Source organism: Accipiter gentilis, chromosome 9 (genome assembly GCF_929443795.1).
Source record: "Accipiter gentilis chromosome 9, bAccGen1.1, whole genome shotgun sequence".
Taxonomy (NCBI): Eukaryota; Metazoa; Chordata; class Aves; order Accipitriformes; family Accipitridae; genus Astur; species Astur gentilis.
Window position 1 is genome coordinate 29,786,816 of NC_064888.1, and position 26,315 is coordinate 29,813,130.

Sequence of the window (26,315 nt, forward strand, 5' to 3'; positions counted from 1 at the left end):
GGGGGAATAAAAGGCAGACGTGACTGTGCAGCTAATGAAATATATTCTGAACCTCAAATACCCTCCAGCACTGCTTTCTTTCTGTCCCTTGAGTATAAGCAGCCTGACCTGTCTTTTATTCTCAGCAGAAGCCTCCATCAGGATTCCTGCTTGCTCAGCTGGCTGGATGCTAGCAACAAAGCTGAGAATTTTACTTTGGCAATACCAGTGTGAAGGGGCTGCAGCTGTGGAGGAGGGCAAAGGAGCCAGGGGGAGGACAAGGTGCTGCTTTGGAAAACAACTGCTTTGCAAGGGCTGGCTCCAGACATTTCCTGCATTTCTGGAGCTCTGCAGCATTTTGGTGCTTTTTCATGGCACTAAGCTCCAGAGGCAGTAGAGGAGCAGCAGGCAGGGAAAGGACTTGGGAGTTTAGGAGACACTAGAAAGGACCAGACTGGATTTTAGATTACCTTTTGGCTTTGACAGCCTCTCTGCTGGGCTGCATCCCCGTGATCTTACAGGATCTGAGGTGCCAAGCTTTAGTTACCCTGATGGCAGCAAGTGATCGACCGACCCCACAAATGCTCTCCTGGGACTGAGAGTGAGCGAGAGCCCTTGCAGGAGCAGGACACACCGCTTTCCTGAAGGACAGAGCCCAGCCACAGGTGCTGTGCGGCAAGGGAAGAGCTCCCAAGGGGGGCCAGAGCTGCACCCAGCTCTGCAGCAGCCGCCCAGCTACCCGTGACCAGCCTCTGGCTGCAATGCCTGGGCTGCGGGACAGCTCCCTCCGGGCATTTCCAGGGGCTCAGCCCATTTTGGCTGCAGGATCAGAGAAGGCACTGCTTAATGCCCAACTGAAGCACATGGAGCCCCATCTGCCCAACTCCTGCAGGCCCCAGGTGGCTGCCGCCATCGGGTGAGAAGGCTGAGCTCCTCATTGAACATGTGGCGACATGTGGCCCCTTCTATCCCTAAGGGAGGCGCATGCCCACACTCTCCTCATCTTTAGGAGAACAATGACAGCAGAGAGGGACAAGCCCAGCTCAGCACGTTACCAACAACTGACCTCCGGCTATCTCCATCCAGGCCTCCTTTTCCATCACTGTCTTCTTCTGGGCGACTCCTTTCACCTGCCTGCTTATACACACCAGAAGGCTTCCACAGTGGAGCACTAAGCTGGAACAGGACAGTAAATCCCCTTTTGTGGTCCCATCTTTCTTACTGGGTTAAACACCAAGGCTGCCAGAGGAAAGGAGTGAGTCACACTGCAGATGCTTAAAGATTTATACCTCTGCAGAACCTAAACCTCTCAGATAAAAGGCAGCTGTGGACACAGACTGCACCATCGGCTTGGGAAGAAGCAGAAAGTGGCCATTTCTCCATGATGCTGCTTTGCCTTCATCCTTATGCTGGGGAGAATGCCAGCCTCCATGCAGGGGTATGAACTCCCACCACAGGGCTGACTGGTTTTTTTTTGGGTTTGTTTTTTTTTTTCCCCTGGATGAAGAAGCTGGCCCACGCACCATGCAGCTGTGCTTCGGGGCTGCCCAGCTCTGCTCATTTTGTTGTCATGTAGGTGAGATGGGACAGTCTGTGCAGCCTGGCACGTCAGTTGAGGTGGGCCTAGGCCACGCTCCTGCTGCTCCAGTGATGGAGGAGCCTTGTTCCCATCGTGATCCTGGAACCATAGGTCCTTCAGCTCCACTGGAGGTTCCTGCAACAACTGTCTGTGCAGAGATGTACAACTGCTTAAAAACCAGAGAGAGTCACTGCACACAGAGCAGCTTTGCTAATGATGCTTGTCCAGATGCTGGAATTCATTAAAGAGTAAGCCAAAGAAAAAGCAGCCAAAAAAAACCCCCAACCCCAAACATTTTCCTTTGGCAGGAATGCAAACATCTCCTTTTCCAGACAGGGGAAGAACCCTGTCATTCAGCAAGAAGGAATCAATAGGCAATTCAGAGCAAAGTCTCTTCCAGCACCTTTGGCTGGATCCATCCAGCTCTTTCCTTGCCAGCTCCTTAGCAGGGACCAACTCAAGGAGAAGAGCTTCTTCACCCAGTGAGTGACCTACGCAGAGCCCTAATGCCAGCAGCCAAACAGATGCATCTGAATGATCTAATGTCCACACTGCATGATTTAATGTCTGACACTTTAAAGCAAAGTTTATACCAAAATAGCATAAGCAATGTCAGCTCATTCATGCAAGTCTTGGCAGGCATAAGGGAGTAAGGATCACTCAGCAAATGCAGCGTAACATGCCAACAGGACACTGCTTGGGGTGGGGTAAAATAGTGCTTATCAATCCTGTTCTGTCCCAGCAGATTCCAGCTGAACCAGAAGGGCTGCAGAGTTGGGGTCTGCAATTATGGGGGCAGGGGGATGTGCTCCTACAGCTAGTGCAGGGGTCTTCATCCAAAATCTGACTAAACCAGAGAGGAACCTGCAACTCTGCGACAAACGGTCATATCCTTGTTAAAGCAGGATGTACCACAAAGACACTCTGCTGCCCAAAACTGACCGCTCTGTTGGACCTTGGCTGTGTCCACTCTAACACAAAGAAGGAGCAGTGTTCATGCTAAACACAGACATACCTGCTTAGATCGAAGGGAAATACACAGAAAATCTCAGAGTGCAATTCCAGAGCCCCAGGCACACATCCACTTGCTGCTTGTAGATGGGAAAAAAGCTCCTGGGGGGGGCCATGAGCATCAGTTGTGAAACAAGAGGCACCAGAGTCTGTTCCTGTTGCAGCAGGGGCAGCTCAGCTCCTTTGCCTTTGAGTAGAGAGGCAGCTGCTGGCTGCCCGTGTTCCAGAGAGCACAGGAGACGCGAGCTCCTGGCTCCCCTATGCCCAGAGCAGCCTTGTAAACGCTCCGATACACACGTAGTCATTCTCTGAGATGGCGTACATGCACAGACCCGAGTGTGGTCTGTAAGAACAAGCTGTTTGGAAATGTCATTCGAAAAAGCTGAGGTCAGACTGAAAAACACAGTTTGCACTGAGGCTCAGAACATCAGTAAGTTTAAGCAAATTTTCAATGGGAATACAAAAAAAACCCCCAAGCCCCAGACACAAGGCACCTCATTAGCAAATTCCTTGTCTAGCAAAGAGAGCTGTATGAATAAGAATGCCTGGCAATGCTTGAAGCAAGCCAAAATATTCAGGCTAGATTCTTAAGAAAGCAAGGATTACAGGATCATACTGTGACTGAATGTCCCCTTTACACCCAGTCATTTTTCATGCTCATCAGTTCAACTTCAGCCACATTTGAGAGAACTAACTGAAGATCTCAAAGGTACCGAACTCCCAAGTTTCACTCTAGCGGGTGCATAGGTGAAATACAGCCATTGACTGAAAGGTTGAGTTTCCCTTATTAGACACCAGAAAACCCATTCAGAGGGCAGAGGTTATGAATGCCTCAACACCAAGGCAAGCTTCATTGTAAGCTCATTTGCAACCAAAAGGCAAAGCTGTAAAAGGAAAACAAAAAGCCACCCCAGAATGAAACAAGCTTTTTTAATTTATTTTTTTTTAAACTGTTCACCAACTACTTGTTTCTTAAAACCAGCCAAATCCTTTTGGCTGAACTTCTCCATAGATAACTAAATCAATCCACTTGCAGCTGGAACAACCTGCAACATGAATTCAGCCCAGATGTTTATCACTTGTTTAAAGAAGTAGAAGTAAAGTCTTCAAAAGAAACACACTTGGTTGCTTTGGTAACAGTTACTGTTACCAGTCCTGTTATACCTGCACTCATGAAGGGGATTTCAATAGTATTCTGTTAATTGCCTGCCCTCACATACCCAGCAGTGGCCTAGAGTTTCCACACAGAGCACTTGATAGAAATTATTGCTCTAGATGGACAGAGCTGAGAAGGAAGAACTCGGCTCAAGGTCATACAGCAAGTCAGGGACAGAGCCGAAAAAGAGAACGCAGGTGCCCCTGCATTCAGCTTACCTGCTTATGAAGAGGAAGACCACCACACTCCTGTTCTGTATGTTGTGGCACACAAATCATCTGTTTTATTGCCACCAATAGGTGAAATGTTTTCCTGTGTCCCGTGAGGAAGAAAAAGGAGATTGGAGGTTCTTGTGAAGGGTGTTGAGCTTCTCATCTGACGAGCTCTTACCTTTCAGTCCCAGGTATATGCAAGAAAGGACACACTGGTCCATCATTTAACATAACCACTGCCACCACGAACTACAGAAAAGCATGCTGCGAGCAGTGTGCTCTGAGCACATCGCGGTACCTTGGAACGACTGGTTGCCTCCCAGTACCCCATGAGAAGGGCTCCAAACCAGCTCTCCCGGGAACACACTATTTTTCTCAATCTTTGCCAAGTCCTCACCACTGACTTTTCTACTGTTAATATTTCCCTTGGAATAAAACAAGGCATTTTAAGAGTTCATTTCCAAATAGACTATTTTACCACACAATTAGAAAATACATGCTCTCTTTTCCACTTTGGGAAATATTTCTTTTGCAGATCACTGCTGCTTTGACACAAATATATTGTTGTTATACTAAATCAAAACCCAGTAAAGATGGTGATACAGCTCCAGCAAGAATTTTGCAGCTGCAGGGCAGCCAATCAATATTGCATTTCACTGCAGATGGGATTACCATTTATCTCTCAAAACCAATAAAATTTGACCTGTTCAGTGATTAAACCTGTATCTATGGCAACTTCCTGAAACCTCAGCAAATGTAAATATCCACTGGCTCATTCAGCAAAAGTCTCTTAAAAGATGACATGAGTTAAATTCAACTTACGATCACCTTGCTGCTTTTCTTTGTGCTGAACTAGTTAGGGTTACAGAAAAAAAAAAAAGAGGTAGAAAAAAACAAATAAAAAACAAAAGGGATGAGAATGCACCATTTGCAACATTCTCTCTATCTCTCAGCAAGTATCCATCACAGCAGAACAAGTATATTTTAAAGTACTTAAATGTTCAGGCTGGCACCTGGTACACTCTACTGAGCATGCAGCATAATTAGAAGATTCATGTGGACAACTTGACCATCTCCCTTTAAAAGAAAGGGATGTAATATATTAAAAAACTCCTATGTCTGTTAATATGCTCATTCTCAACTGCTGGAGTGAATCCTCCCCCGCCATTTGTATGAAGAACAAATTTCTTAATAACGATACTCCATGCTGAAGAAAAGTGAACATGCATTAACGTAAATCATTGCACGTAAATGCCTGATAAGTCCCTGAAAAGAAATTCAATGCAGACTAGTATTAGACAAGCTTGAATGATTTTTCAAGTAAAACTCATTGGTTGTTTCACATCTATGGAAATAAGTGTGAAGGGTTCTCCTGGCTCATTCTGGTGGCAATGCAGATCAAGGCTGGGTGCAATATAGGTGTTCAGAACATAAATGATAGTTATACATTGCCATCGCAGTACCCGTCCATTTAGAGGGCTCAGCTGCACATTTCACTCTTGAACCTTATCTTCTTATTACACTAAATCTGTATTAAACACAAAGAAAACAGACAGAACGGAACCGACATGACTCAATGCTCATGACTTGATTGTAGCTTGATTCTGCACTTATAAGAACTCCTGACACTAGGGCTCACTGTCTCCTCTTGCTGGGAATTAACAGACCTGGAAAGGAACTCAGTACAAGTAGTATTTAATTAGTATCTGTGTTAGCCATGACACTGCTAAGTAGGTAACCAGAAAATAAAACCAGAATTATTTCATCAAGTGAAGAAACAACAGGGTCTGTAAAATAATGAACGAGTCCAAGCACACCTTCCCTTACTTCCAGAGCATGAAGCTGGCTCATCTCCCATGAGGCCAGATGCCATCCCATAGACGGCCTGTTGTTACAGAAGCTCTTCTATCATCAGGAACAAAAGTGACTGGAGGAAAGCCAAGGTTAAAAGGAGACCAACAGAAATAAAACAGCAGCAGGAGAGCTGAAAGAAGATTGGCACATTTTAAAGCAAGCAACTGATTATCTTTATGCAGGAAACCACACAGCCCACAGATCAGCCTTGGCAATAGCCAAAGGTCACCTCCGCTGCACACTGCTGTGCCCCAGGGGGTACTGCAGATGCTGGAGAGCGGATAAAACATCAGTGCCTTCAGGGTATGCTTTAAGGTGAAAGAAAGCAGGATGTTCAGCCAGGGAAATGAAGCTAAGAATATGCTTTCTGAAGGCAGGTGAGGAAGAAATGAGGAGAGAAACAGACAAATGGAAGTAAGAGATCACTAAGCATTCATACCAAAATATCACAGGCAACAGATCTTCAATCCTCCTCATTAAGCCACTGAAAGAATTAAGTAGGAAGCCTTGGCCTTCTGCATTTTAGCTTAGTTGGTATGTGATTTACCTTACAGAAAATCTCTGTTCAAAGATATCCAGACCACCCCTTTTGTTATTTAAAAAAAAAAAAAAAAAAAAAAAAAAAAGAAACAAAACCCAGAAACTGATAGTGACATTACAGCCAGTGGCACTATAGTCATCTTGAGGCTATGCAAGTCAGCAGTGTTTGAATTAACTATCAGCTTCTATATAGCTGTTAAACTTTGCAAATAAGACCTTCTGTAGACATGGAGTTCAAGCCTGGATTAGGGGAGAATTTGCAATGTAAAACGTGATTATACTGCTAACTTTTCTTAAGCATAGAGCTCTACCTCAAAAACAAAACCATGAGTGATAATGAAACAGGAGGTAGCAGTATAAAGTATATGAGCCAGATGCTTTGCATAAAGCCAGGACAATCAGAGCAGCAGAGAAAGATCCAGTTCACAGGGGACGTGATAGCAGCAGCCATAAACATGAATGAAAATAATCTAGACGTGGCTTTGACAAAAAGATTTATGTATTGACAGAAGAAGCGGTCTTGTAACTACATAGAATTATTTCTCTTGTATCTGTGTTGAAAAATCATCCTGACATCTTTACTGAGCTATTTCTCACCGAAATCCTCATTAAAAGGAAAGTCCCAGAAATTCCATTTTACTCCAACTAATGATACCACAGTTAGCTCCAACAGAAATTCTGGTATCAAACTACCCTTCACCATTCAACCTCCTAATTGAAATTTGTCATTCTAATAACCCCAGAGCACATCCAGCAGTTTCAGTATCAACTGCTATAATTTTGAGGCTGACTTAAGGAGCATGGCATGGAAATATGAGAGCTCAATTTTAAATTGGCTAAAATAAAGTTTATTTTACTGTTACAATATATAATCTCTTATCAACACAACTCACAAAGTGTTTACAAAATAATCTCATTTTCTGCTGTATTTTAAACACTACTTTTATCAAACTTTAAAGGTAAAATAGGAATTTGTAGCTAGAAATGTTTTTGTTACATTTTTTAAAAGCATCACAAGAATTACTTCAAACAAGACATTTTTAATTCCCTCTATGGTGTCATCTTCACAGAAAAAAACTAAACATATATTGTAAAGACCTGAGGAAGGATTCATGAAAGCTTTCTTTAGACAAAGGATGCCAGTCCTCTTAGGCTGACAGTGAGCAAGTGCATTTGAGCTAACTTAGGTGCTCTGAAACGCCTTACAAAGGAATCTTCTCCCTTTCCCTGCACTGACTACAGGGAAGGGAGGGAGCCTGGTGCATAACAGCAGCTTTCATGAATCCCCAACGTGATGAACTAGTATGCAGCAAGACCATAACACACAAAGCTCTGGTCCTTAGTGCTGCGCAAGAAACCATGGAAATCTTAAACAGAACAAAATTTGAAGTATTACAGTTGTCACAAAACCTATTATTTTAACATGTTAAAATTAAAGTTACCTAATGTCCTCTGTGAATCTGGTAGTAACAGGCAAGTATTACATTACTCAACCCTGGTGTCCACTACAATGCAGTAATACACATTAGAAAGAGTGGAAAAAGCTACCATTTTCACAGCTGCTAGAAAGATATGTGCTACAGTGAAAGGATTTACGCTTCTGCTAGTCAAATCAGTTGACAGATTTTACAGGACAGCAGAATCAGGCTGACTGATTATTTTACATACAGCAAGCATGTAGAAAGAGGTGCTACTTTTTTTTTTTTTTCATGCATAGTTTAACCAGCTTACAGCCAGCTCATCTCCATTAAGACTAGAGATGCACAATCCACCATTTGGTATAAGCCAAACTACCAGCAAATATATTTCCAGTGCAAACAAAATTGTCTTTCTTCAAGAAAAACAACTAAATTTAATGCTACTTCTCAAAAACCAATGCTTACAATGCGTCATTTTCTACTTATTTTGGTCTGCGTTTCTGAAGTTCCCTTCTCCCTAAATCACATCCAAAGACAGATGATCACAGAACACTTTTTTTTTTTTTTTTAGGCAAATGACTGTCTCCTCCCCGGAATACTGCCCACTGAAGATCATCCCTGAGAGCACTGTTCTAGCTAGACACTTAGAAAGCAAGCAATATCTCATAGCTTAGAGGAAGAAAAGGCTGTTCACCCCATGAGATCTTGTGGTTTTAGAAAATAAAAAAATGCAGCTACTGTTGAGCATTTAAATTCCCTGAGTGAAATCTGAAAACAGTAATTTGTAACACAAAGCATAGCAACATCTATAGCTGTACTTACAGAAGCTGTAATTTTTTACAGTGGTAAAGTCAAACTTAAATTACAAGCATACAGCAGTTAGTGGTGGTTCCTTTTACTTGCTTCCTGTCACAGGAAATATGATGGCCTTCTTTGGTGAAAAACAGCAGTGAAGAAGCTTGATGACTTCGGATTCTTTTACCTTCTGATATTCTAGCAATCTTTAAGTTACAGTTAGTGGAGATACTACCAGGCCATAGTGCAGTACAAGTAAACCATCCTAGAGAGAAGAGAAAGAAACTGTACCATCATACTGCTTCACCTTCTCCATGAGGCATTTCCGTCACCATCTGGTATGACGGTCACTGCATGGCAGAACCTCAGCTTCAATCTCACTCACTATTTTATACCATGACCCTTCCACATGGCACATGCAAGTTTTGAAATATCAAGGCAAGTAATTACATTCCCTTCTCCTCTTTGGCAACGGAGAAGGGTGTTAAAAAAAGTTAAATCTGCTTTGCTCTTATTTTAAAGTTATAATGGAATTATATCATCTTCATACAATAGGCTCTCATTTACAACTCATGCTGCTTTCCCCGTGATACTGGGGGGCAGAAAGAAAACAAGTAATCAATTCAGTAGTTCTAGAAGGTGCTGCCAAAAGCTGTACTAGAAGAGCCCAGACTACTACTACACATTTATTAAGTAATGAATACAAGGGATTAAAAAAATATATATTAAAATCCCCTAGTTTATTAAGTCATGTTTCTCCTCTTCTGAGACTGCTCCACATAATAAAAAAAAACAAACACTTTCACCTGTGAAACAGGACACTTCCTGAATCATCGGTCTTACTTATGTCACTGAATTCACACATAGCTGGTTAAAGGCCTAGCACTTAGTCTGCTTCCACTATTGATCCACTGGGAAACTGACTTGTTGCATTAGACCTATTTATATGGACAGGCTTTAATAAAAGTTTTCTTTTGAAGAGAGAACTACATTAATCACAACTGACATGCTAGAACTTCTACCATATTTTGCTTCTGGTGTTTTTGTCTATACAGGACTAAGACAACATATGTTCCAGAGAAATTACACAGTTCTGTGTGAGGGGGTATACCAGCAAAAAAAATATAATCTTTAATTAAAAAGTTAATTTAAAAAAAAATAGTAACAAGACTGTCACCACTTTACAGATGCTGTATTATAATACAGTAACAGTACAAAGTCCTATATTAGTCTAAACACAGTGTTTTGAAAGAACTTCTTCTTAAACAATAATTTGTTATCTATGTAAAAATGATTTTGACTGGTTGGTGTAGCCTCAACTACTCATACAAAAAAAATCTCTTTGAGCCATTTTGCTTTGGAGGAAATTTAAGATTAAAAAAATTGATCTCAAAAAGACTCAAGAGGACAGAATGTGCTTTTCCACGTCTGCATGACATTTTCTTTTGCTTCCCTTGGGAATTCTTTTCAGACAGTGCCTATCAACACCTCTATGTTCTGTCTGTAAGATGACCTCTTATTAGAAAAATAGCCTTGTTTTGCCTCTAGTCCCACAAAACTCTTTCAGCAGAAAACCACCCTAATCGCTGCTGTGTATAACTATTTTACTCTCTCTTCTACCAGTAGCTTCTTTAACTTCCTCTGGCAGCTAAATGGTGCCACTGGAAACAAAGCTACTGTTCTGGGGGAAAAAAGTGCAGCATGTTATTTTCAAGGGGAAAAAAAGTAGAAGAGCTATTGGAGTTTTCAAATGTGATGGTGAGAGAAAACAGTTTCATAACAAAGGAGAACAGATCTGCAACAGCAATACTTTGATCAATTTAGCCAATATGCTCATTTAACAAGACCTGAAACCTGGCTTCTGGCTATAAATTTTGTCATTTTTATAAAGAGGAGATTAATATTCTAAGTCAGGAAAAGAAGGTACAAAAAAGGAGCCAATTGAAAAAAAATATTAAATTGTAAGGTCCTAAGAATGGCCATACCAGGGCAGATCAAAAGGCTACCTAGCCCCATGGTGAAAGCCTAGATAGAAATACATGAAAAGGGCAAGTATGCTACCTCCCTATATAACTTGCCAATTTCAGAAGCCTCTCTCAAGAAGTTCCTGAGCCATAAGTCAAAGTAGCATTGTATCAATGTCTTCTGATGACTTTTCTTCTATGAACTTGGTCTGTCACTTTTGACTCTACAAACTTCTGGCATCCGCAAGTCAAATCTAAGGGAAATCAAATCCAAATGTCAGTCATAAGGTCAAGACTGAAGATCTGAAAAAAGGGATTAAAATGCAAGCACTGAGAAAAGTGGATCAAAGTATTCTTTTGTAAGAACCGTCAAAACCAACCAGAAGGGTCATATTGGAAAAGAGGGACAACACGTTAAAACACCTATAGAAAAGACTACATTCAGGCTATAGGAAATACATGTTCCCTAGCTCTACAGCTACAGGTGATACAAACAGCTTCACAGCAACAGCAAATATGCTCTGTGAGTCTCATGCAAATTTACTTTTGTTTAAAGGATGCCTACGATGACAAATGAGTGCTTAGTGTAGGGTAGATGCCAATCAACTTCAGTGGACAGAAATGAAAAAAAGCCCTATTTTATTCCTGTATTACTAGTGACAGCTCACTAACTTTCCTTCATCTTCTCATCCTGCTAATAACCAGAAATCCATTGCTAAGGCCTAAAAGGATACAGGAGGAGACAGAAGCTTTAACTCACTTACTCAGTGCCTAGCATTATGTGGGATGACTGCATTGCAATATGAAGATAGAATCCCGATTGTCCTCACTTCGTGTTAGGTAGAACAGCTACTATGAAGTTACTTATGAACATCTTGGCAAATAGTATGCTGTTAAACCTTCACAAGACATACTTAATCCTTGTGCCTGTTGGCTACCTCAACAGAGAAAATAAGACACATTCAAGCTTCCTTTTTTGGAGAAGTGCGGTCAAAACCAGTTTTTCCTCTATGACAGAGTTTCTTAAAGGAAATAAATATTTATACAAGCACAATACACTACAATGTATTTTTTGATGAATGAGTCTTCAAATGGTACATCTGGCAGTAGGACATTTAAAGAAATTATCTGTCTACACAGGAAATAACCCTGTTAAACCAAAGGCCAAATCCACTGCAACTTCTTCCATACAAAGAGAAGCTGAGAATTAACCCAGTACTCGCACTGCTTACTCTGTAATTATTCACTCTTTCAGTATTACACATTTTTATATATGTTCAGCTGCTTTCTCTAGATGCTGTTCTTAAAAGGAAATCCAAACAGAGAATGAGCTCTCACTGCTTACTACAAATCTCAAATCAGGCTAACTCAGACATGCTCAAAAGAAAAGCACAACTCTCCAGTGTTCTTTGCCACACATCTGTGAACCTGACCTAAAAAAATTGAAAGGATCCCACCTGTTACACTCAACTATAAACTTCAGAGCAGAACTGACAGACGAAAACATCACAGTATATACACTTTCTGATGTTGTAAGAGCAGCAGCAACAAAAATTGCCCTGTGTTCCAAATTCAATATCCCCACAGCAAAGAGTAAAATACTTCCATAGCAGATGTATGCTAGAGGGTCACAGTAATTAAATTAGATCACAGCTCTTACTGCCTAGCTCAGGAGACCAAAAAAATACAATAGCATTGGGTTACAAAAAGGTGAGAGTAACAAAAAGACCATTATAATCTGTAAGACTTCTGTGCCAAGGGCCAAGGACAAAGGAAGCTACTCTTTTTAGCTTTTCCCATGTGTGAGCTCATTATATCCATCAGTGGTGCAGATCTCTGAGAAGGCCGGTTTCACACAAGTGAAAATAACTAGCAGCTTGGATCATGTTGCATTTGTGCAGCAAAGGGGAGGAAAGTAATACAGGGAAGAAATTATATTCCCATATAGTTAACGAAAAGCTTCCTTCCTTAGCTACTTGATGAAACTCTTAATTACAGGCAGATCTCAATGCTTGGTAACAAAATTGAGCCTTTTAAAAATTTCTGTCAGTGTCTTTGATCTCTCCTTGCGCTAAGTTCCACAAGTTTTACACTGTTTTAAAAATTAAGCAGAACTTGCTTCTTTTAATGTAAATTCTTTGCAGCAATTTTTGTGGTTCCCCCCCCCCCCCCAACAGAGCTAAAAATCCTATTTCCAGCTAATTAGAAAGATTCAACCAACCACCCAATTTCAGAAATGTTAAAACATCTTGAGATCTACACAGTTAAACAAGATTTATTCCCAATTTTTTTTTTAGCCTTCTATTAACTACTCAGAAAATAACATGTTAATTGTTTACATTCAACCACTAAAATTAGTTGCCTATTTACTCCAATTAAAACAACCCAAACAGGTTACTATGGGTCCAGTATCAGGAATATTTATTTTACCATCAGATCACACTTGATCTTCCCACACTTGTTGGAAAGGCACATAGTTATTCAGAACAGCTAAAATCCTGCTAGCCTGCACCTATAGGAGACTTCAATTTACTGAGCGTCTAACATATCACTACACATTGTTACTCAGCAGGAAAAAAACCCCTAACACCCCAAATCTTCACAAAACAATCTTGAACATTTAAGAACCATTCTAGAGGAATAAAAGCCCTTAAAAAAATAAAAGTCACAGTGATTATGGTCCAGAAAAATAAGTCACACACAACATGTTATGCTGCACTGCATTCAAAGAAACTTCCAATGTAAATGCTGCCAAAGAATGCATGTTAAAATTAATGCCTTTGGCAGAGAAACTTATCTGCATTTTTAAAGTCACTTTTCTCAGCAAAAAGATAACTGCTGACATGAATGAACTTGCAAGAGGAAAATGCAATTCAGAAAAGCAGTTATTTTTCTTCTCCAACAGTGACTGTACTCATCTAGATAAAAACCCCAGTGTTTATTCCTTTAAATGACTTTATATTGCATAAGTAGCTACTGAAGCTATTTTCTTAGCATGAACCATCTACAATGAACCTCAGAAACTGGTAAATGACAACACCAGTTTTGAAGAGTGTTTCGGCATCCTAGTGAGAGCTGTTCAGGGCATTCCAAGCTCCAACACAGCTTTGGAAACACTGGAAGGTTATGATGGCACAAGATACCCTTGGAGCTTAATGCAAAATCAATCAAATGTTCCTCTGTAGTTGTAGTCTCACTGGGCCAGGACAATCATGCCCCTCACTGAATTTCAGATCTTGGTGAAAAAGAAACAACCCTTACCATTTTTAGACTTGACCTATCCATTTTTTTTCCTGGATAATTACCTATCTAAAAACATTTTCCAAGGTTTTTTAATCCTAGAAATGCATCCTCTTGATTTCTGAAAAATAATGTAATGTGAGACTATAAAACATGAAAATGTCACAATTATTTCAATATCAAAAAAGAAGCAACTGTGGTTTATTTGCAACATTCCTACTGTAACTATTTGGCATCCTAAAAGGTTTCGTAACAAAATGAAGAAAAATAAGGATGAACCTGATCTTTCAAATTTCCTGGCAAAAGTGACTATGAAAGCACAAGACTTCAAAAAAAGCAAAGATCTTTTTCCGTTTGCCCAATAGAGCAGGCTTGCAAGAATTCATCATTAGCATACTGATTTTGTAATAATGAGACTTGAAACGTCACTGGAGAACATATCCCAAGACAACTGTTCTCTTCGTGGAGCTGCTGACTGGTACTTAACCACTAAACATCAACTGGGGAGACCCAATTCTGGCAAGAAATGAGACAGTAAACTTCAGCTAGGCAGATCCATGTCTGACAAGAAATGAAATCGATGCAGTTTTCCTTGAAGTGCTTCCCCAAAAGTATTTTTCATACATGAAAAGCTTTTGTGCTAAGACGAAGTCTAAAAGCATGTACATTTGACTATACCCCTGGACTGAAAAAATAAATCACCCCCCTGCTATTTACTGAAGCTTTTAGTAGAGGGCACTTCCATCACTATGTGTTGATTGCTATATTTACTTACGAAGAACTCATTACACTAGAAGCAAGTTTGTTACCAGTGCCAGCTTCCTCCTGGTTTCTATCCCCTGCTACCCAAAGCGGGTTAGGTTACATTTTAATTTTTTCTTCATATTATTATATAAACAGCTACAGCATCAAGTATGGCATTTATTCCCTTCAACTGCAGAAACTGAGGTACACACCACAAGCCTCAAAGATTTTTAATGCCTGCCAACACTAGCACGAGCCACATAAGTGTGCCCTGACTCTGGGATCCCTCCTAATTATGCAGATCAGGTACAGGTGATGCAATGTCCAAGATACCTCAAAAGCTGCTTTGAACTTCTTGCCCCTGACACAGAAGCCCTCTTGTAGCATGAAAGGGCTCAGCAGGAAATTTAAATGTAACAGATTGTGCATGTGTGCACAAACAAGTCAAGGAACTGAATTTGCTACTATTTAGCCCTTCTGCCATCTGCTTAGATCACTTTTCCAAGTAAAATTCCAATCTAAATCCTATTTCTTCCCACTGTATTAGATTAAACATTAACTTCTCAGACTTTCAAGTTTAGATTAATACACAGTTCACCATACATAGCAATTTTACATCTATAGCTTACTATGCACTAGGCACACTACTATGTTGTTTTGGCTGCACTTCTAAAATGGTGTGACCCTTCCCATTATAAAGGTGCTTGAAAAGATTCCCAAGGGAATAAAAAAATGCTTTCTTATTTGCAGAGTCAGCAGCACTTAAGACAGTAAGTTATCAACAAGAAATAGTTGGCTAAACACTCATGCTGTGACCAGGACCAGTCTAATATGCATCAAGCATGTTAATTGCATTCATTACTCTGTATCTTTGGTTTGTGCTTTTATGAGCAAGTTTATTCCCCTGACCCAGTCACAAGGCTAGCCTTATTTGGGATGCTTCGATCCTTTGATTTCTTGCAGAGATGCTATCACCAGGGACGAAAACAAGGAACCTTAATTGAAAGAAAAGCTGGTATAATTTATCACTGATAAGATAGCAACTTGTTTTGGAATAGAAAAAAAACCACCATGAAACCCTCATATCCTGAGCATCATCAAACCATCAAGAATGCTCTTAGCACATGGTACGCTTCTCAACTCTATTTACACTATACAAAACATTTTGTATAAGCTGGAGAGATTTTTCTAAGTGACTTCTTCAGACAAGTTGGTGCTACCTAATAGCTTAAGAAAGAAGTCTTCTATTCTAAAATAGAAAACCTGGAACAAAGGCCCAGCTGCCACGCATACCTGTACTGCACTCTCTCCTATGGCTTGACGAATTTCCCTCAGTGTCTGGTAGTGTTCTAGCAGGTGATCACCACATATTATGTCCACCTGTGAAAGAATACAAACATGGTCAAGTTCAACCTACCTTTGGACTAGCAAAACAGTATCCAAGTCCTTTAAATTTGATTAGAAGAATTCAATTCTAGCACGTAAGACCATCTTTGTTGTCCAAATGGATTTAGCACGCAAAGCACTATTGCACTGGCCTAATGCCTCCCACCCCACACCCCTGACCAGGCCTGACTTCTGGAATAGAGAGGACAGTTTATTGTTTCACTCTGTTTGGCATGTTCAGTGAAAAAAAGCTGTTTAGTAATAGTTGTGTTATATTTAATGGAAATTTAGATAATGTATTAAAATGATCCCACAAACATCTAGACTCATTCATCAGTTGCAAAAGAGGGCAAGTTGCTGTCAGTGCCACTGATGGAAAATGAGCCATTGCTATCCTCATTCTTACCTTGAGTGAGAAAACATGAATAAGTCTGCTTAATATGACTGGAAGAAGTGTTTTAATAGAAAAGAACAGCTCACTGTATGCCACTGTCAGCAATTATGTCACACAGTCCTCCTTCAAAATGCAATCAGTACTTCTGTGATACAAGTGAAGGGCATACTCAGCAATTCTAAGCAATGTCCTCTACTGCAGCTAAACTATGTCAATGATGTCTGCAATTCCAGAGGAGGCACTTTTGTTAAGTAACTGCCCACAAAAACAGTGATTTGGGGAAAAAAAAAAAAGAAATCATAATGAGGTATTCTGAATCCCTTGCCTTGACTATTATGAAAAATAAGCTTCTTTGTAAAGTTACTACAAATTTACTGTACATAATGTAAATTCAGTCTCTAACATTTCAAATTGGAGCAGCTAACACAGCACTGTTTCACTCTCTACTGCAGCTTGGTTACACTTTCCTTATGAGCAATTTCTAGATGTGGAAATAAGGGCTCTCATCTGTGAATTACAATGATGAAACCTCAAAATTAAAGTTAAGAGCATTAACAATGAGCTTTCTGCAAGGAAAACATCTAAGCTCTGCCACTGCAGTAGTCAGGGAGCATACTGCAATATCATTACATATTCTCTTATATGGCCACTTCACACTACAAAATGCACTCTGTGTTTCAGCTATTCAATTCCCCTGGATTTATGCTCTTCTGCATGCTGACCCACTATCTCTCTTGTTCTTCATGAAAACATTTAGGAAGATTTATGCCTCATGCTGGCAGACCACCTTGTTCTGAGAATTGGGAACACAGGAATTCTACTCCTTAGAGGCTCAAAAAGGGCTAATTTACTTCACCATCTGTAGAGTATGAGAATGATCTAGAATACTCCATTCATGTTAGGTTGAATCTTAATGTGTGGAAGACGTAAACGGCTTAGTATTACTTCTGCTTTTAGCTTCTAGAAGGAAATGAGCAAGTAAAAACTAATCTGGATGTAACATTAAATACTGATTAGATATTGACCCATATATACACACACACTTGCACGTCTTTAACATTAACATTTGATGTATTTAACACAGAACCTGAAAGAAATATATTTCTTTCTTTTTGAAAGCTGGTTACAGTTACTTCTGGTGTTTCCCATGCATTCTAGCCTCTAAAGTTATTACCACAGGAAGATAGATATGTCTGTTTTGCTTTCCGGTGATATATGAGTTTAATTACATCTGCTTTATAGGCTTACTTTTATAATTTTTATATCATAAGGCACCAAAAACTCAATCCCATTCCCACTGAAACATATATACATACACATTTTATATATTCTACAGAAGTACAAAATGTAATCTGTTTGCCCAATACAGGATGCAAACAGATATAGTGACAACTGCTGGCAATCTTTCAAAACAGAATCAGAATGCTTGCCTGAAAATATTCTACTGTTGATCCTGCTGTTCCAGTTTCAAATGGTAGTCATTAAAGATCCAGTGTCTTCTAATAAATTGAGAATAGTATTTCACATTTACCATGTTGAGTGCTCTGAATACTAAATGCCTAATCTCCTTATTCCAGCACCAAACCCTGAATTTCTGCCTGCTAATTGTTATGCTAGGATTCATTCTATTAGGACAAGAGAATAAAACATACAATGAAAAAAATCCCAGTTCAGTGTGAAAATCAGTTGCAGAATGTGTCTCTCAGGAATCCTTGTGCCATACAGGAATTAATATATTCCATTACAAAAAGAGACACTAGCAACACAAATGCTATGAATTTACTGCAATTTTAACTGCCTGGTAAAATTGAAGCCAGCTAGTACTGATAGCTAGTGAGACAGCAGTAAATATAGTTCAACCTTTTGCTGAAAGGAAACATGAAGGTGTAGCTGCTGAATACTCACTCAGTCACTTCTGTTGAAATTCTTATTGAAATAAAGTAGCCTTTCCATTATGCCATTTATTTTCTTTAGGTGGCATGTTTACCATTAGAGCTATTTCTCTAAAAGCCACAATAACAGACAATTATAAATTAATACTCACCAAGTAAGACAGAGATAAAAATGGAAAACTTTCATGTAAGGGACATTCCACGTAAGATTCAACCCAAGGTGGAATTTGGCCCAGAAAGCAATAGACCTCAATCAATAGTTTCTATGCCAACCCATACTATCCAGGGAAGGACAAGGAAAACACAAAGTTTTAGAGATTGACATGAGTATTTGGGCTAGTTATTCAAAAAGCTTGCAAAGCTTTCTGCTTCCTCTAGCTGCTATTTACTTTTCAAAGGTACCATATACTGCTATTCCAGGGCCTAAGAAATTACATTAACAGCTACGCTGTACGAGCACAGACTTTCTTCCAATCTTTGCCCTGGCTGCAGTTTATGTACACACACTTTCAGGAACACACATCTGATTATGGAACATTTCCATTCCATAAGCTACATTAATGCATTCAGACCAGCTGAGCTGCGAGTCTTTCAGCAGCCTCTCTTGTCCTTACAGAATGAAAGGCAAGAAGGGATAATGCTGCTGCAGGATGACCTCAAAGAAAATAACATTTTAAAGAAAACTGCTCATTTTCTCCCCCACTCTTCAGCAGAATACTAACTATACAGCTGTGCATCAGATGTTGAAGCCAAGTACCTAAAGGATTCCAAACACCATAGCCTGTATTTAGCTCAAATTAAATGTTACCTACTTCGCTATTACTAGCAATTCCAGTTGCTCAAAAATTATTTTCACAATCCCCCCAACAAATTCCAGCAAGAATATTCAAGAGAGACCTTGTAAGTAGAAATTTAAACACATACAGAAAATTAATCGTTGCCTAAAGCATAGAGATCAAAACAAAGCACCAGAAAGAGTAAACTATAGTCTGTCAGCTTGTCCTGGTTTCAGCTGGGATAGAGTTAATTGTCTTCCTAGTAGCTGGTACAGTGCTATGTTTTGAGTTCAGTATGCCAAGAATGTTGATAATGCTGATGTTTTCAGTTGTTGCTAAGTAGTGTTTAGACCAAAGTCAAGGATTTTTCAGCTTCTCATGCCCAGCCAGCAAGAAAGCTGGAGGGGCACAAGAAGTTGGCACAGGACACAGCCAGGGCAGCTGACCCAAACTGGCCAACAGGGTATTCCATACCATGGGATGTCACATCCAGTATAGGAACTGGGAAGTGGGGGCGGGGAATCGCCACTAGGGGACTAGCTGGGTGTTGGTCAGCGGGTGGTGAGCAATTGCCCTGCGCATCATTTGTACATTCCAATCCTTTTATTACTACTGTTGTAATTTTATTAGCGTTATCATTATCAGTTTCTTCTTTTCTGTTCTATTAAACCGTTCTTATCTCAACCCATGAGTTTTACTTCTTTTCCCGATTTTCTCCCCCATCCCACTGGGTGGGGGAGAAGTGAGTGAGCAGCTGTGTGGTGCTTAGTTGCTTGCTGGGGTTAAACCACGACACAGCTCAAATGGTAGATAAAAATAAACCAAGCCTTAACCTTTCAGATGAACTAGGAAATTTGAATCATAATCCATTTGCACACTCAAATACAGAAGTCTGAAAATAATTTGAGGCCTCAGACTAGGAAAAAAGAACAAAGGCAGTGGCTTCAAAACTTCTTTTTAGACTTGTATATATACTGTCACATGAGTCAGCTTATTTCACATTTTCATTAACCTCAATCCAATCCACTTGTGCAGGTCAATAAAGCAGGACAAATATTAGCTAATATTCCAGGCGAACAAATTAAGTCAAAGAGGTCCGAGTACAGTCAGTAGTTCAGGAGAATGGGTAACATACTTTCTATCACTTGGTCACTGAATCAGCTCTAACAGTGAAAAAGTAAAACATTCCCAAATAATACTTTTGCAGACTGTCAAATTAAGATGATATTCAGTAGGAACTGATTGCATTCATAAAATAACCACACCTAGCATCCTTACTAGAAGTTTCAACAATGAAATCAAGAATGTAATTGAAATACTGAGGAGAGAAAGGAGGAAAGACTCTGCGCCCTCCTTACAGTCAAATCTTTTCAATCCCAGGTAAGGCACAATTAAACACTGTGGCAGGAAGTTTTCTGTAGATAAGTGTGGGGAAAAAATACTGTGAATGCAATGCATTTTAGCTCAATAGGGCCTGAAACGCATGTTTCTGAAAGAAATTTCCTAGCTTCCCAAGGGAATCTAGTTCTTGGACTTTAGTCCCAAGCTGAGTGCACCAAACTCATGACATCTTATATAAAAATTGATTATTTTAGGTAATAAAGAACTGGAGAGAGTTAGAAATCAAGACTAAAGAAGTAATATTAAAGAGAAGCTTGTTGTCCTAAGCTAGTATCTATTTCTTCTTTAACATACTTTGGGGAAACCTACAGGAAATTAACCACTGCAGTCCTCAACTTTCTTTCAAATTTCTACAGCAAACTGAAAAAACAGCCAAGCACTCTCTACATTTATATTCTTTGCATATATGATTTGCAATCTATTTCCCTAAATTCTGCTGCCTGTGCTAATTTATATTCAGGTTCTCCTTAATTTTGTTTTACAGTTTCTGTTTTATTAGCCATCCTGGGAAGTTGGAGTAAGACATGATTCATTAGGCTTCATCATTTTCAATGACATATCGGACATCTCTTTTGCTTTCTGCATGTTTACCAACAAACCATCAGCTTCAGTTCTGCATACTACAATGAGAAGATGAGAGCTCAGTACATATTCTCCTTTAATCTTAAGTCCCATAGGACAAAGAAATGATCACAGGATAGGAAAAATAATTCCTGCTTAATTTCCCTAATCCTTTAAAAACAATCCTGAACATCTTCAAGAAATCAGTCATGATTTGTGGCATGAAAATTGATTACAGGTTCCCAGTGACCAAAAAAATACTCGCTGAAAAAAACCAATGGGTACAGATCCGTTAAGAGGGGAAAAAAAGGCAGCCAAAAGATCTGACTGTAGAAGAAAGCAGATTTAACATTTCCTCCAGACAGGCATGGCTTGCACAGAAGAGACCAAGAGATTAAAACTAGCCAATGATTGTGCCTGAATTCAAAATGGCAAACTGGATACTAGCAGAGAGAAAAGTTACTGGGTCAGCATCAAGCAACATCTTGAGAAAGGAAGTCTATGAAATCATCAGCTTTTGAGACACAGTAACATTTACCAACAGTGGATCATACTGTGTCTAGTGAAGTCCAAGCAGAAAGTAACTCATCGGGGAAAAATTCTTGAGTTATGTCTATTAGATGATCTCAAGACTGCCAAATCTGAAAGACATCTAACACACAGGCCTAGCTTGATTTTGCAAGATGGGTAACTTTCCATTACGTTCCATTATATTAAGTTTCCATTATGGATGCTCAATGTTCCTCAAAATTGAGATTCTGATGTACTAAAGAAAATCCAAACCAACAAAAAATTCATTCCCCTCAAATAAACAACTCAATTAATGCAAGAAGTTTCTCTAGCCCCATTTTGAGGATACTTTTACTTGATAGAGAGTATTAAGTCACCACCACCTGAAAGCTACTAAGACTCTCACTGAGAAAACCAGCAAATGAAAATACATTACTTCCTCAGAATGATGAATAGTTTATATCTGATTTGCTTTGTCACCACTGAAAAGGTAAGCGGCATGAATAAATACTCATTACTGAGGCACACAGTCATGCTGTATTGTCTCAGACAGTTACTGCTGTATGATAACACAGCCTTAACTCCAAAGCCAGCACTTAACTTCCACCATTTGCCTATTCACATCAGTATCAGCTTGATTTACCAGTAATTGACAGCTTTAAGAATTGTTCACACATTACAGAACTCCTGCACCTTCTCAGCTGAATGGTTGCTGAAATACATTGAAGAATTGAAAACTGGCTTTGACACGCAATTCCTATCAACATGGTTGGGAAAGATGAAGTTACCATATTCTGCTCCTTTGAATTCTTATTTGGAGGCACAGGCCTACATTTGCATTCATACCTTTCAACACATCCATCCACAGTATCATTCTTTCTTAGCCCTTGTTTGCTCCTTCAACATTCAGTTAAACTTTACTGTTACTCAGCTCCTACCTGTCTCTGCCTTCACATCCTCCCACACTCACACACCTTCCTGTCTATATACCCAGTTTTATCTTTGAAACAGCGGTATCTTTTGGTTTTGAAATTCATCTGCTGAAATATTACATGGAACTTTAGAAGCTTTGTACAAATAATAAAGTATTATAATGAAAATTTACATATGTTGCTAATGAGTTGGGAGTTGTGATTCCTTGTGGATCACCACATTTTCAAACATTTTATTTTTTAATCCTTACTGCATTAAAAAACCCCTAACATTACTTCTAGACCCTAATGAACAATGGAAATGTTCTCTCTGAAGTGGAGGCATCACATTCATACAGTGAACTTTTAAGTGCCACTAAAAGTGGCATACCTGACAAGTAGGGTCCAGATCCATTTTTCTTCTGAGGAATTTCTCCACATGTCCAATTGTTGCCTCCCCTGAAACGCGCACAAACTTCTTTTCCAAAGGCTGCAAAGAATAAGTGTAAGATATTAAGACAATGTACATTTTCAGCCATCATCTCTCGTAAACCCCAAACCCAATAACACAAGGAGACAGCTTAAATTTTTGGACCCTTTTCTGATCTACTTCCAGATTACCTCATAGGGAAAGGACTAAACATGTATTAAGACTCCAACTTCAAACTTTCAGCTGTTTAAAACAACATTTAAAAATAACCAGCTACTGACTTCAGTCCTATTTCACTATTGAAGTACCAGAGTTCCTTAAGTTTTCCCCAAATCAGGCTTGCGTACCAAACACGATTCAGATAATTAAACCATGTAATTTTATAATGCAAGGAGCTTAAGTCCTTTAGCATTCTAGAAGTGTTATGGCTTGGGCTGCAATCAACTTAACAGTCCATGAAATTCCAGAATCAATTAAAATATACCACTATGCAGAACACAAGGGCAAGACTGAAATCTTTTTGGATCATTTCTAAATACTTTCACAGCAAGGACTGCAACGACAAGACATTTGTTATGCCAGCCTCAAAAATTTTAATGGGTTTCTCTTCTACAGATAAAATTTTAAACAGCTGACTGGTGATATGGGCAGCTAAGCAAAGAGGCACAAAGGCAGAGCAGATGACTGCATTCAGTGTGATAAATGGATTACCTTTTGTGTCAATTAATTGGATTTTTATGTTGACTTCTGAACAGCTGTGATTCACTATCCAGGTTCATCATATTCCTTCAATTTGAAAGAAGGGTCAGAGGGTCATGGACTGCCCTTGAATTCAATCATGAATTTAAATATGCATCCATGATAGCTGTGGTTTTGGAACAATAGTTTGATTTATTCAGGTACCAGAGCTAGAAACGACAGTCAGACCTGATCTAGGGAACCATGCTGCTGCAAGCTTGATGATGCTGAATTTATGCTTGCAGCATGTATAAATCACAGTTTATGGCCACAGACCTTGTAACCTCTTCTGTCCCCACCATCCGCACGTAAAAAAAAAAAAAGTTGAAAACCCCTCATATATGAAGTTCAACATCCAGTTCAGAAAAATAAGACAGAAAACCAAGTAACTGCAGACAGAGCAATGCTAAAAATGGATCAGGGTATATTTTCTGAGAGGTGGACATGAAAAAGGATTCTGAAGGTTGATGAGTAAACCTCTTGGTCATGAAGTGGAATAAAAAAGCATGAAGATATAAAGTGTAGTGAAGAAAATAAGGATAGAAAGGAAGAAGAGATAGAGTGAAGCAGGGGGTTAACATACAGCAAGGAATTTGAAAATGCTGTAGAAAAATACCAGTTAAAAGATGTGGTGTTTCTTAAAACTCACATAGATGATACAGAAATCTAAATATGCACGTAAGCTGAGTGGCACTTTAGTCTATGGATAGTAGGATTATTTACAGCATAGAACTGTTCACTGTGAGTAATGGTGGGCAGCCTTTCATCTTCAACATCCTCAGAACACTAAAGTGAGCAAGAATATTTATGGTTTAAAAAGGGGGGGAAAATCCCCAACCCGCCCCCCCCCCCCCCTTTCCTGAATCACAAACACTCCTTAACGATGTTTGAGCCAAGTATCTTTTTTAAAAGGCAAAACTATTTGCACTGGAATGGCATGTTTCAGATGAAATAAGTATCTGATACAAATTTTAGTATTACAACACATTCGTTAATAAAATCATTGAACTGCCCTACAGTCATTCTTATGTGGCCCAAGATGAACAGGATAAAAGAACAAAGCAGAAAGAAGGGCAAATATAAGACAGGAAGGATGGGAGATGATACAAGGGCAAGAAGAGGAAAAGATAGCATGAAATCTAAGGGTAAAAAGAAGAAAAATGCTGGGTAGGTGTGGAGATGTATCAGATGAAGAAAATCGACTGCAGACATTCTCAGGAACATTGTCCCCCTTCTACAGATTAACTTGAAACTACACTCACATTTCAACTCTGAAAATTCTTATTTCTGTATTTGAAAGTTTGAAATTGCCTCCTAAGCTCTGCCATAACAAATATAATGACTATTAAAAATAGTAGGAATAACTGCAATCAAAACTAACAGTTCAGATTTGTACCTGAAAATATATTGATTAGAAATCAACTCAGCTGAAAACATGAAGGAAATTAGTAAAAGGGTACAACCAGGACAATTCATATTTAAGCTACTAACAAGCTTTTTTCTCAAATTCTTCAACAGTAAAATCTTCCTGCTAACTGTACCAGTTAGGTGTCTCACATTCTATTATTCTGTGCCATTCCATCTTTTGAGTCCTACAATTCCAATACAATGAAAAGTTAAATGCAACATGTACCGATTAATTTTAAATTACATCTCCTTCTTGCCCTTGAATAGAGTCTTGTTTTCTAAATGTTTAGCCAAAATAGTGGAATGACACACTCTAAGCATCTCTAACTGCAGCATATGAGATCATGAAGGCAACAAACAATATGCAGTTCCTCTGTGAATTTGTACTGAAGCCGCTCACTAAGATCTGTATTGGAAGAGCAGCCAAATTCTTTAGCAAGGAACAGAAACACTATTTCTTGTTTAGCAGAACAGCCACCGTTCAGACAACAAACACTGTTAATGAAGGGATGGAGGAAAGAATAAGCTTTCTGCTGGCTAAGGAAGTGTATTGTGCTGTCTAGACAATTTGTATTTTTGTTTTGTTATATGTTTAAGCACATAGCAATTTATTATACTGTTGTTATACCTCAGGCTATGCTTCCTGTGAATAACCTATGCAAGTTTTCCACTACAGTTGGAGAATCTTCTTCAAAAAACATTATTTTAGACAACGTCTACTCCTTTGTTTAGGATTCTAGTAAAAGCCATAGTAGTGCACCCTTTGGAGAGAGATGCAAGAATAACAAGCTGGAGTCACCTAGGTGAAATTTCATCAGTATCATTCCCATAGTCCCACCAAAACTTTAATTATGTAGCCTCTGAAGCATTCTTTTCCTATGCTGTGACGCTATACAATAATAGGTTTGAAAGTACACTGTAATCCAAGGTTGGTTATTACCATGCTCATAAAAGTTCAGGCTGCACTCAGTGCAAGAAAAACAAACGAAATAAAATACATTCAGGTTATGCATATTTCTAAAGTAAATCATAAGAGAAAAATTCAAATCACATTTTTACCTTAAAATTCCCTGTGCCTTCGTTAGCTCTGAAAAACAAGAGAAGAGTAAACAGTCTATATTGCTAAGGTTAACAGTTATTAACACCCTCAAGCTCTTTATTATAATAGTGATGTATTGATTTAGTAGTCTAGCATATCAAGCTTATTTTCCAAATGAGGCTCTTCCTTTCATTAAACTCTAACACATGAAATAATACTAGACTGAATTTATGCATCTTCTCCTACCCTTTATTTGGTACACCATTTTTCTTGTGAATTCAGCTATTTATGACTTTAAGGTTTGTCTACATGACATGGAAAAAACCCCCACAGCCTAAAGCCATTTTTAAACACAATGTAATATTCATTTTCATAGGA

The 26,315-nt window shown here is 39.2% G+C and overlaps 1 protein-coding gene across 1 annotated transcript in view; it reads right to left on the reverse strand.

The window, feature by feature from the left end:
- Positions 1 to 7,160: 7,160 nt before the first annotated feature.
- Positions 7,161 to 26,315, reverse strand: part of PCGF6 (polycomb group ring finger 6) — a 28,861-nt gene continuing 9,706 nt past the window's right edge. The window contains exons 7-10 of the mRNA XM_049810668.1: positions 25,958 to 25,985; positions 22,715 to 22,813; positions 15,786 to 15,872; positions 7,161 to 8,809 (exon numbers count right to left, since the gene is read on the reverse strand). Of these exons, the coding sequence (XP_049666625.1) occupies positions 8,753 to 8,809; positions 15,786 to 15,872; positions 22,715 to 22,813; positions 25,958 to 25,985 (271 nt within the window). The 3' untranslated portion in view covers positions 7,161 to 8,752. The remainder of the gene's footprint in view (positions 8,810 to 15,785; positions 15,873 to 22,714; positions 22,814 to 25,957; positions 25,986 to 26,315) is intronic.